The sequence below is a fragment of the Amblyomma americanum genome, chromosome 2, assembly GCF_052857255.1.
Source record: "Amblyomma americanum isolate KBUSLIRL-KWMA chromosome 2, ASM5285725v1, whole genome shotgun sequence".
Classification (NCBI taxonomy): domain Eukaryota; kingdom Metazoa; phylum Arthropoda; class Arachnida; order Ixodida; family Ixodidae; genus Amblyomma; species Amblyomma americanum.
Genome location: NC_135498.1, coordinates 40,657,449 through 40,669,322, shown reverse-complemented (window position 1 = coordinate 40,669,322; position 11,874 = coordinate 40,657,449). Strand labels below are relative to the sequence as shown.

General features: G+C 42.7%; 1 protein-coding gene across 1 annotated transcript; it reads right to left on the bottom strand.

The window, feature by feature from the left end:
* Positions 1-951: 951 nt before the first annotated feature.
* On the bottom strand, positions 952-9,224 carry LOC144121075 (BTB/POZ domain-containing adapter for CUL3-mediated RhoA degradation protein 3). Its single transcript, XM_077654018.1, has 5 exons — positions 8,829-9,224; positions 8,299-8,558; positions 7,929-7,981; positions 5,499-5,697; positions 952-2,381 (listed from the first exon to the last, which is right to left on the bottom strand). Exons 1-5 carry the CDS (start codon positions 8,992-8,994, stop codon positions 2,121-2,123), a joined length of 939 nt encoding a protein of 312 aa, XP_077510144.1. The 5' UTR covers positions 8,995-9,224; the 3' UTR covers positions 952-2,120.
* Positions 9,225-11,874: the final 2,650 nt, after the last annotated feature.

Genomic DNA, 11,874 nt, shown 5'->3' with positions numbered 1-11,874 from the left:
CAGTTACTTGAACTCAATGTATGAGGGAAGAATTTGCCATACTGTGCAAGTAGGCCATGAACATAATAAGCTAGTGACGGACGTTTTCCCTAGTTGCCGTCACTAGTTATGAATAAACAGCATCTACAATGTCGCAAACTAACAGCGACAGCATTTCGTTCATGAAATCAGTATTACACTCAATTTGTCGCACAAAATAATTATAGGGAGTTTGCATGCATAAATTAGCAGTACCCTAAGCGTCCGGCAGATAGCAACTTGTACAATACAGATCTTTTACGTGTTTCTCAGGCAACAATGAGTGAACAAATGAATTGCTCAGCATTCCTGCTGAATATATGACGCCTCAACAAGCAGTGTAGTTTAAGAACGCTGCTATGGGGCTCCATAAAACCGAATAGGTGCCGAGTTCCTTCAGTTGAGACTCTGTCAATGAAGTGCCCTTCGTTAAACGGCGAATTTAGGCGACAAAATGTTACCGAAACAGCGAAGTGCAACATATGTGCCACTAGAACCCCAGGAGGCATCCGCTGTATAAGCCAAAGTTGACATATCAAATTTTGGCTAAGCCAGCACAGCGTGTGAAACTCACACAAGATCCATAAATGCATGTTAGAGCAAGTAGTTACAAAATTCATTCTTCTCGACAGAAAAATGATTAAAGAAACAAGATTAAAGAAACAAGCATCCCGACCGCGGCGGCTGCGTTTTTATGGAGGAAAAACGCTAAGGCGCCCGTGTGCTGTGCGATGTCAGTGCACGTTAAAGAACCCCAGGTGGTCGAAATTATTCCGGAGCCCTCCACTACGGCGCCCCTTTCTTCCTTTCTTCTTTCACTCCCTCCTTTATCCCTTCCAAATTACTGCGCGGTTCAGGTGTCCAACGATATATGAGACAGATACTGCGCCATTTCCTTTCCCCCCAAAACCAATTATTATTATTATTAGAAACAAGCATCAAGGAACAACTTCAGTCACTCTTCCAGCAATAAGGAAAATGCAGAGAGACAACGTTTACCTCAAGCAACATAATTCCCATTCTCACAAAATCTGCTCTGCAGCTGCTTGCTACAAATGTGTTGCACATTCCTTGTCATTTTCAAGCAGCTGGGCATTAACAACACCCACCCTGACAACTTGGAACAGACACAGTTGCCTGACAATGCACTGTCCCAAACTGGTTCTCCTATACCGTCAAGATGCTTGTTTTATGAGCCAACAAGGAGAAAAGCCACTTTCCATTTGCTGAGCACAGCTATGTGTGGTCCAAAGACCAGCAGATTTCAGCTCTGCCATTCAACTTTGTCTAGCTTTGCTCAGCCCTATATCTCTCGCGTAGGTGTGGTAAATATTGCTGGGCCATTTAAACAACCATACCACACAAAGGCAGCTCTTCTGTGAACATGCCTACAGCCGGGGCTGTCTTGAACGGCCAGAAATCACCATTCGCTTCTGTGTGCTGCAAGGGCAGTGCAACGACAACGCACCCACTTTCTATGACGCCAAGAGAAAAAAAATTTTGGAGAAAAATCTGCAGGTCACCACAGTGCATTACTTCTCTTCAGAAGCTGGCTTTGGTGGTAGCTGATAAACTTGTATGGTGCTGGGAAAACTTTACCCGGCCAAGATGTCTGGCACAGTCATCAATCTCGCACCTCTGACTGATTTCCAACACTGGTGAGTACAAACACCTGTCCCCAGCACACAAGGCCTTCCGCCAACAACCGATTGCACGGCATAAAAATTGTGTGGCCCACTTATTTTAAAAACTCACTGCAGGGGCACATACACATACACACCATTTCTCAGATCAAGTTAACCGCCTGGTAGCAATGCACAAGCGAGTGTTCCACATGACCAACCACGCAGTGCGAGCCATCAGGGACAGGAGAGAAACTCACACAAGGCAGCCTGCATCCCACTTTTGCCGCCTTGAGAGAATTGGTGGTGGTTATGTGTCGACAAGCACAGTGCTCGTCAGATTCCACATTAGGCGAGGTCCATATAGGGACAGCAGAAAGATGCCAAGCTTGGCTTGCAGCGACCAAATGACAGCTGCCTGTACCTTGCCCCCACTGGCGAGATTCCGCGAAGGAGCAAGGCAGCGACGTACAGACTGCCTCAGCTGCTCTGCTTCGTGCTCCGTATGCGACCCAAGTGGCATGACTCTCGCGAGTCGCGTGCACTTGCGCAGCCACTACACGCGCCCACTGGGGCACGCCGTTCGTCTTCATCATCGCTCGTGTAGCAGGTGGTGGCACCTCGGGCAACGGCACCCCGCGTGCTAGTTGCCTGCATCAGTTCTGGGTCTGGGCCATTGCGATTTTCGTAGAGTAGGATGTTGAGGGTTTCCTCGTATATGCGAGCTTCAGGAAACTCAACCTGGTGGCAGAAAAATAGCATTGGAAAAGAGAACTGGAGAAAATCGTAGAAGAGAAAGCATCTCTATGAACCATTCATAATCCATAAAGTACATAAGTATGCTTTACAATACTTACCTGCAGCTCTGACAACTCTAGTAACACATTTAGCCTACAGTCAGTTGTAATGTATCCAGTCAGCTACTGATGTCATTGTAAAGCACAGGCAACAGAAAATTTCATGCCATTCACAATACCGCAAGAATAGAGAATACTGGATTAACCTGCTTGTGGCATTTTTGCCAGGTGCTCAATTAAATCAAGGACAAAAAAATATATATGAAATTTCACACTGTTCAAAATGAAGCAGGACTACTGAATGATATGTTAGTTGATTATTCATATCCTCTGAAGGGGCACTGAACACTCTTTGAAGGGATGCTGGCTATGCCTTAAGCAAATTCTTCGTTACAAAAATGCAGAAACAAAAAGAACTACAGGAACCAGCACACATGAACAGAAATTCTTCTACAAAAAAAAAAAACCTACAAACAAACAGCGCCCTCACCTTGCTTTCCAAAAGCTTCATTCACCCGATGACTGACTGACTGTGAATCAAACTTAAACAGGCTGTCTGCATAGACAGTAGTAATTATCAAGCTACTACGACTATTTTCATTCTAGTGCGAACTGACAGCATCATTCCCACCGTGACAGTAACTACATGAGGTGCCCTAGAAACTTTTGCCCTCACAACCACAGTGCTTTGTTCATTCTCCCAACTTGCAGCTCATGATTACAAGATGCGACGTCCTGAATGTGAGTGCTCCAATGGCAGGGGGTTCACTGAGAAGGGTTATGGTTGCATATGATGGTATTTACAGATTTACGTCATGAAATAGAAACTTCATAAACCGACATGCACAAAGATGGATTTCAAGCACACAGGCATGTCAAGCTAGGCACTGCAAATCCTACTAACCTGTAATGTACAATATATCAAGACCAGTATACAACAAATCTGCGTCACTTTGCTACATAAGCAGGTATTTGTGTTATTGAATAAGTCCAAAAGAACCTAAGGAACACTCATTAGTAAAGTTTTGTTGATCTTGATGTTTCCAAAAATTCAAAATTTAAGAAGTACTATTTACAACCAATAAGTAGCCTTTGTTTTTACCTAGAAGTTTTGAAACATCTTTCCTCGTTTGTTTTCATTTTTCATGACAGAATCTAGATGTAGATTCCATGTGAATTCCTTTAAATATGAGTTTTGCACGTAGCTGGCTGCAATACAAATTACAAGCTGTCAAGACAGCCCTGAGAAATAGCTTTGAGGTGCTTAAAGCGCCTCTGAAAGGGATTCTCAATAAAGTTGCGGTATACCTTAAATGTTAAAGGACGCCACTTCACAAATATCCTAAGCAACAATTTTTTTTAATGCATTTTGTGGAAGCTGAGTTATATGCAGTCAAAAGTTGTATTTCTGCATTTTTGAGCCTTTCCCCCTCATCTCCTCACTTTTCACACGTTGAAACGTCAACTCTCCTCTGCCTGCCCCACCCACACAGCCCCTTTGACTGCCATCGTGCGCAGGAATTCCCCGGGGGGGCGGGGGACCAGCCAGAGTGGTCCCGACTATGGTAGCTGCGTGGCGTCTGAAAAAGTTGGCGCAGCAAACCAATGATAACCCTTGGCTGCTGACGTCACTTGCATGACATGACGTCGTATGCCAGGTTTCGAGAGAAAGCCCGGCGCCACTGGTCGCCATGAGGTGCGAAAGTGGGTATTTTTAACAATGTATTGTCAATTTTCCATTTGCATTTGAGGTCTCGTAAGCGGCATGAATGCTCAGTGGTCTGTACTCTACATAACGCGAGCATTTTATAGCCCAGCTCAAACAACCTTTTCAGGGACCGTTTAACATGAAGAAGGTATGCCTCTACATCAGATCGCAAAAAATTCCTTTCATATGCACAGAACGGCACTTCGGCAGCAACACAGATGAAGTGTACAGATTACACTTACAAATTCAGTTCAATCGGCTTATAGCCAACTAGCCGGCTTGTAATCACTTGAAGTTTGCGAGTCTAATTCCACAACATACATAAACACAATGTAGTCCCAACAAAGCTGGGAAGGCCAGCCCATGCACTGAGAGAAGCAAAGAACAGTATTCATGCAATGACTTCAGCATTGTTGCTGGAACACACTTGAAGGCTACATAATGGACATGTCGTTTTAAGTCCCGAGTCTTTTTATTCTTGCAGTCCTTCACTTAAGATAGTTACTGCTTCTGAGTTTTTTCTTTTGTTTACCATTTTTCACACTGTGGCTTTCATATCATACCTTGCCTCATATTTTGGTGTAATGCGCATGCATTGCTCACGCAGCACCTGTTGTTTCTTTGTATCAGTTCCTTCTTTCCCTCTATTTAGTATCATTCAACCTGAATAAAATAATTGGGTCAGCATGCTATTTTGTGCCTTCTTTCTTGTCCTTGTCTCTATAAGCAGAGCTTTTTTTAATTGCATATAGGTCATCAACTAGCCTAAGCCTTCACCTTTGCTGCAGAAGAACATTTCAGCTGATTGAGTGCAAGCAGTAAAAGAAACTACACATACGAAAAAACTGGTACAGGTCCCAAGGAATAATCTACATATATGTTGCTTAGTTTGACATTTCTCCTCAGTATTCAGCAGCCATTGAAGATAACCTAAGTTTTCGCAAAGCACTAGCTAAGTTTGTATATTGAGGAGATAGCTGAATTTGTGTTCCAATAATATTAACTGTTTTGTTTTATCCTAGGTAACCCACTCCCCTCTGTAATGCCTGTGGCCCTGAAGGTAAAAAATAAGTAAACAAATAAATAAACAAAGCTAAACAGCAGCAATGATAAGCATCTTAAAAGTTCTGAACTTACAGAAAGAGCAAACGAAAGCCTTGAAAAATGAAAACTTCTCGCAAGAAAAAATAACTGCAAGGAACACCCTCTCAATCAGTGAAAAAGTAAACTCCGAAAACACATAACTTCGGCAATAAACAAGCTGAACTCGTTCCTGCTATAACAAGCCCCTGCTCCTAAACATATGTGCTGGCTTTAACCACACAGCCATACAAAAGAGCATGAACAACTTACTTTAGTGTGCTTCTTGTCCGTTGCGTAGACTATGGATGTGCAGCAAACCTCAGCCACTTTCTTGCCATGGCCATAGAAGGTCCAGCAACAAATTTCGTTGCTGCCAATAACGTCCTTTATGAACAAGACACGGCTGCAGAACCGCAGCGACAGCCGGTCAAACATTTCAACATTTTTTAGAAGATTGTCATCTGATGTGCTGCAGAAAACAAGAAAGAAAAGCGTTCTCAGCCACTTTTCACAGAAAGCTTCAAGTTATTTTAAACTGAAACAAGACACATAATGAAATTGTAGACTGTGCTATGCTTTACTACACCACTCCATAGGTAAATATGATCTTAATGTTATCTGCAGTCCTTTCCAAGCAAAAGGGCTACTGGTTGCTTTGGTGCTCGTAACTGCAAGTCACTCTTTGCCTCGTCTTGGGTAAGTTAACTTCTGCAGGTTTTTAAAAACTTCTCAAGTAGAACTGCTGATCCAGTCAAGAGCTGCAACAATAAACTTGCAAGAAAAAAATGAAAACTAACTTGTGGACCACTCATTCAGTGAATTTTCTTTGTAGTAGCTCTGCAAACAATCACGGCACCTCAAAAGTACAGAATTTACTTCCACCACATGGACTGCCACTTCCCTGCGTAAAGATCTGTAAATTAATTCAGTTCACGCCCTTCACATACAGTTTACACATGCAGGACAAAAAGAGGAACTATGAGGTTCGTAAGCACTTGTAGTTGGGCTACTTGGTCTTAGTGCACCAAGTGTTAACAGCTCAAAAATCAGACTTTCCTTTGGCAATGAGGGCAAGGAACATAAGACATAAGTGCTGACTATCGAATGTTCTATTGAGAGTAAGTTCCACTGACAGCCAGCATCTAAGTTGCACGTTTCTAACTTTCATTACCTAATGAAGATCGCATTTTTATGCAGTTACCACAAATTCCATGTTGCTGCTTTTCTCAACACTGCACAAACAGTACTTCTGATTGTAGCATGTCACTGCTATCTTTTCAGAGGAAGACAAACACCTCCACAATAGCTGATTCACACTCTGCCTTATGTCAGATTTCAGCCCCTCTTGCAAACTGTGGCAAGTGACTATGCGCATGCTTTCATCAAAAATGCAAACCCCATCAATAAAACAGCAGTTCTTGAAACAGAATTCTGTGCACGCCATAACCTTAAAAGGAGCGTCAAAATATGGCATGGATTACTTTTAGCTGGCATGCCATCACAGCAGCCATGGTAATTACACCACAATAAAGAGCAACTCCTAAATGATGATGTTGAAAGCAAATACTAAAAGTACAGACATCAAAAAGGAGAAGAAAGGCCAGTGAAGCAAGCTGCAGTATCATGTTACAATGCTCAAGAATGACAACTGTACGATAAACGATCTTGTACAAATACATGGGAATGTTTGGCAAGCATGCAAGTTCAACGGTGGAACTGAGGCAGTAGTGATGCTACGGACATTTCAACCCGTACACCTGACAACACAATTGGAAAGAAGCTGACTGTTTTGCACAAGACTCGTTTATATTATAAAACTTGGCAAATTATATGTTTCATTAGCAATGATTCAGAAACAAAGTTTTTAACACTCTTAAAAAATTCTGTATTTTACACTGTGGACAAATTCTCTATAAGCACTGAACCTCACTATGCAGCAACAATGCACAGTCATTATGCTTGAAATTTCAATGAGCATCAGCACCACTGTAGATCAAAAATGCTCCTGTGCAAGGCGTATATAAAACAAATGCAGTAGGCCAATAAAATCAGTCATGTTTGTCATACAAAATGTACAACAATTATTAACACGAGCCTCCACAGGAATGCTCTTAGCACTCAGCATTCCCACAAAATGCATAGTACATGGAACAAACAATATTTCCGGTGGTGGAGCAATCTTGCAAGGCGGCTGTCCATTCCCAAGAAATTGTTTTAGAAAGGCAGCGTTACCATCAGAAATTAAGTGAGAGATAAAAACTAAATAAACTATTTGGTGTTCAAGAGCTGAACACATTACTTACAGCCGCATACACGCCAGTCACCTAATCAAAACAAAACAAAGAAGGTTGTTTGTGGCTCAATCTGGGATATTTCACGTGAGCTGCTGTCTTAAAAATGGAATTTCTGTTCCAGGTATGGAAGCAATCAGTTTACCGGAAATTACACAAAAGTAAAATCTTAGCCTTACCTAAACTAAGGTAAAAAGACAGCTTCCATTGTGAATCATCAAGAGTTACATATCTAGGGTGAAAATGGCCATAAATATGTACTCATGCTGCAGGCATCCTGCTAGGTAGAGGCATTGTTTACACAGCATGCAACAAGTCTCATGCATCTCAGGAAACTGCATGAGTAACATGCATAATGGCACAAGCCTATCTTATCAGGGTCAACATGTTTGAGAAAAAGGAAACATACCTGGTGTATGAATACTTGTTGTTATGTCTATTGATAAGCAGCTTTACCAGGGGCTGAAACAGCAAAACGATAAGATGTTCATCATGTGCGTATACACTTTCAACAGCAATAGGTTTCGCAAACATGCAACACAAACGTGAACCTTGGTGGCTATCGAAATATGCACACATAGCCACCAGCTATGTCAATAGCTTTATAAACATACATCATGAGATGAAGTGTTAACCATTATCAAAAAACAATCAGACAAAAACTGTACTGAAATGCGCTGCTACGAACTAGATGCACCAGCGTTCTGAAGCTTGTTTTCCTACGTTTGCGATTTTACACGGGAATCAGTGAAAAATCGGGGCTAAACTGTGAAACTCACCTTCGTTGAAGTACTTATTAGCAAGTTTCCTTCTTTCTCGTTAGTTATGAGTGGAACTCTGCAAGTTGGCTCCTGCCAGCTTTCCTTCTTCTGCAAGGCAGCTTCACAGCTCTCGACGAGTGCCTGTATGAGGTAGTATTTGGCTTCGGCCAGCAGCTCGGCGATCTCCCTCGTAGACTCCGGCAGCGGCACTGAGCCATCCCTCAAAAAGTTCAGGATAGTGCCGAAGTGCTTTCCGCATCGGTCTATAAGAATCCAGCCTGCAAACAGCGAAAGCGGAAGAGCACAGATTCGACGTCAATTCAGAAGTACACGGCCGCTACAAGACAAGCTGGATGTTTGGTTTGCAAATAGCTGGGCACCGTAAGATAGAGGATAGCAAAGATTAAACATCTAGTGCAAAGCAGCAAAGTTCACAAACACCACCCGAGCCGAGGTCAGAAAGTTGACGGGCGCATCCACTCCTTGTCGGCGCGATGACTCGCGATGGGAGTGGCATAATATGCAGTAACAGGACTGCGACCACTCACCTTCCGAGTCGGTAAGAACCTCCATTCGTCCGCTGAACATCGCTCTGAGCATGCTGTCATGCTTGGTGAGAGTCCCAATAGTGGTGTAATGGAGGGACCCGCCTACGTTGAGCTTCACATACTGGCTCGGGCTCCCGTTGATGACAGTCCGGTGATCGCCAGACATGTTCTTGGGCTCTTCGGCGGTCGACCCTGCCGATGGCAGCGTCGAAGCGCACAGGTCGTCTATGGTTGCTTCGTGCTAGCCGTTGGTCAAGTGCGTCGGCGCGCCAGCCCAAGATGGGATCCGCGAGGAAATAACGCTCACGATCGCACTCCCCAAAGCTCCGATTTCTGACAACGCGCGCTACATTCAGCCACAATCGCTCGTGCAGAGCTCACGTGACCCAGAAGTTGAGTGACTTCATGCGGCTTACATTGAGCTTCCGCTACATAAAATAGTGCGGTAAAAGAAACCGAAACCGAAACTGCGCAATGCGATCTGCGCGCATTGAGAATGCCTGTGTGCGTGCCTGCACGTGTCCCATGCTTTAGATGTGCAGTGCGACTCTCACGAGTAATTAGGAATAGTTTTACGCCTAATTAGAGCCCGTCAATCTGCCTTTACCGCAGACAACCTTACTGTCCAGCAAACAAAAAAAAAGAAAAAAACATTTGGCACCCTTTGTGTTATGTGGTTTATCGCTCGTTCTAATAAAATTAGGCACCCCGATTCCTAGCAGTCCGCGCCGATTAACGTGCCAATGCTCAGCACCACTGTATCGCCACAGCGCACGGACATTACATCTCCCCATTTCTCGCTGATGAATCAAAATATGCACTATGCCCCAGGGGTCTGGTAAAAGTGCCTCGAATAATATAACTCGTAATGTTAACCTCGTGAGGCATCACAACTGGCTTTCATTAATAAAATATCGCACAGAAAAACAATCGAACCAAGCTCCCTAAACCCCTCCACTTCTGAAACTTTTTTAACTGTACGTGTTAAACCATGAAAATTTCCCATTACATGAATGTCATATAAAGCCATGCAACTTTCTGCTACGAGCTGGCATGTTTAGACAATAGTATGTACTACGTGGCACGAGAGATCTGCCATCTCTCGAAGCTGCATGTGGTCCATCAGAGCCATTGCTGTGAGGGCTCAGTGTCAAATTTTGACTTTGTATTTTTGCAGTTCTAGATTTTGTTTTCATCATAATGCAGCTGCCAGCACCTTTCTAAGGAATGATCTCAATTGACATTTTAAACATATCTGGCCACCTTGAGCAAAGATCTGCATCAAAGTGACGGTTCGGAACTGACACAGAACAACTATGATGCGAAGCAGGCAGATCTCTAGAAAGCTGCCCTGCACTGCTCCCTAAATCTTTTGACATGAGAAAAAAAAAAACTCATGTGGAAGTATTGTTGACTACCTACATTATGGAAGCTGCGGGCAAATGTGTGCTAATATAGCATTGATTACATTAGCACACATTCAGCTAGCCTACCTTGACAACCTAGACTTTTGGTTAATTGCTCAGCTTGAGCCATGAATTAAGATTGCAAATCAGGAAAAAGAAAGTGCTGAAACTTTGTGCTGCCATACACAGTCAGCTCTTCACAATTCTGACTTGAAGGGTACTAAAAATTTATAGAACAAATGCAGACATCAAATCGATTAGTTTTTCTAATGTATTTGATGACGGGACCAAAGTGTCTGCTCGAATAAGTGGAATGTTTGAAATGGTTTCAAGCTACTAAGATTACACTGTATACACCTTTGCAATCCCATGAAATGTAATTAGAATCCCGTATTCTTAACTCTACTGCTATGCGTTTTTGTCTGTGTCCATTCCAGTGCACTGCCTTATATTCTTAACACATATGGAGTATCCCATACTGCACAGTCCTCTTGATGCAAAAACATGTATGAAATTGCAACACATCAACCATACTTTTGTACAAGTAGAGGAAATAGGTCCATTTTATTTAAGTACATGCTTCTACATAATTTATGCAGGTATGGCACATATGCAAATTGCCAAATGATGCCAAAGTAAACCACCTGAAAGTACAATGTGCATGAAAGAATGGCAAGCAACTCGAAGAGTAATTAAGAGCAATTAAGCTAAAATGGCATACTGCTATGGTATATACAAAACAATTTTTACGAAGAAGTGATAAGCAGCTATACCGAGACATACATCAGCTGAACATACATTACAAACACAGCTGTGGAAAACTAAGATTTACTTAAACTGGCTTCATAAACAGACCTTACCATAATTTCTGTGCAAAGCTACGCAGGATATCACTCACAGTAACATGTGTTAACAAATCTTGCGTTATCAACAAAATGTCACAACTGCCTCAATACTCTTAACATAGCTTGGGGCTCCTACATCTCTGTTTGGTGTCGTAAAGCTTGCATACTTAATGGTTTTACATTACCTCTAATATTATCATACCCCTCAGGCCTCTTATATGCAATTTCAGCATTAGTTAAGCATCTGTGTTAGAGAAGCTTTTAAAGGAAACTGACGACAACTCTATCCAAATATTTTTTATAGTAAAAACCGACTATCTGGCTATTTCTGGCTCCGTTGGCATTTGTCTGAAAAGCAAAACACGCATTTATCGGCAAGAAAATTTGATATTAAAGGTCTTCCTGCCAGTCGATTCAAACTTGTGCTAACCCTACTGAAAACGACAGGTTGCCACCATTTTGAAGTGCATGGCAGGGTAGCGTAACCTCTGGGATCCGCTCCCAAAAAACGGTGTTCACACATCGACTTTACTTGGGAAATCGGCCAGTGATGGCAGCACCTGCATTTCATTTTTAGGTCCTTTCTTGCTGATAAAAGCTTCGTTTTCGGTGAGAGTGGCCTCTTTGCGATTACAATGCAGTACCCTGTCGATACAAGCCAACATCTACCTGACCTCAGCGTCCCTTTAAGGAAAGCTATGAATACAGAACATTACTACTTTGTGGACTTGTTCGCAAAGAGATCTTGGAGAAGTCTTTTCTGTTGGGAAATGACATATTCTATGCGTTGTACCT

Bases quoted from the DNA above. Each gene is read 5' to 3' on its own strand.
- LOC144121075 (XM_077654018.1), bottom strand. From the start codon at position 8,994: ATGTCTGGCGATCACCGGACTGTCATCAACGGGAGCCCGAGCCAGTAT. The intron at 8,559-8,828 runs GTGAGTGGTCGC...CGCTGTTTGCAG, and splicing joins GGTTCTTACCGACTCGGAAG to GCTGGATTCTTATAGACCGA. The intron at 2,382-5,498 runs GTAAGTTGTTCA...TTCTGCCACCAG, and splicing joins CGGACAAGAAGCACACTAAA to GTTGAGTTTCCTGAAGCTCG.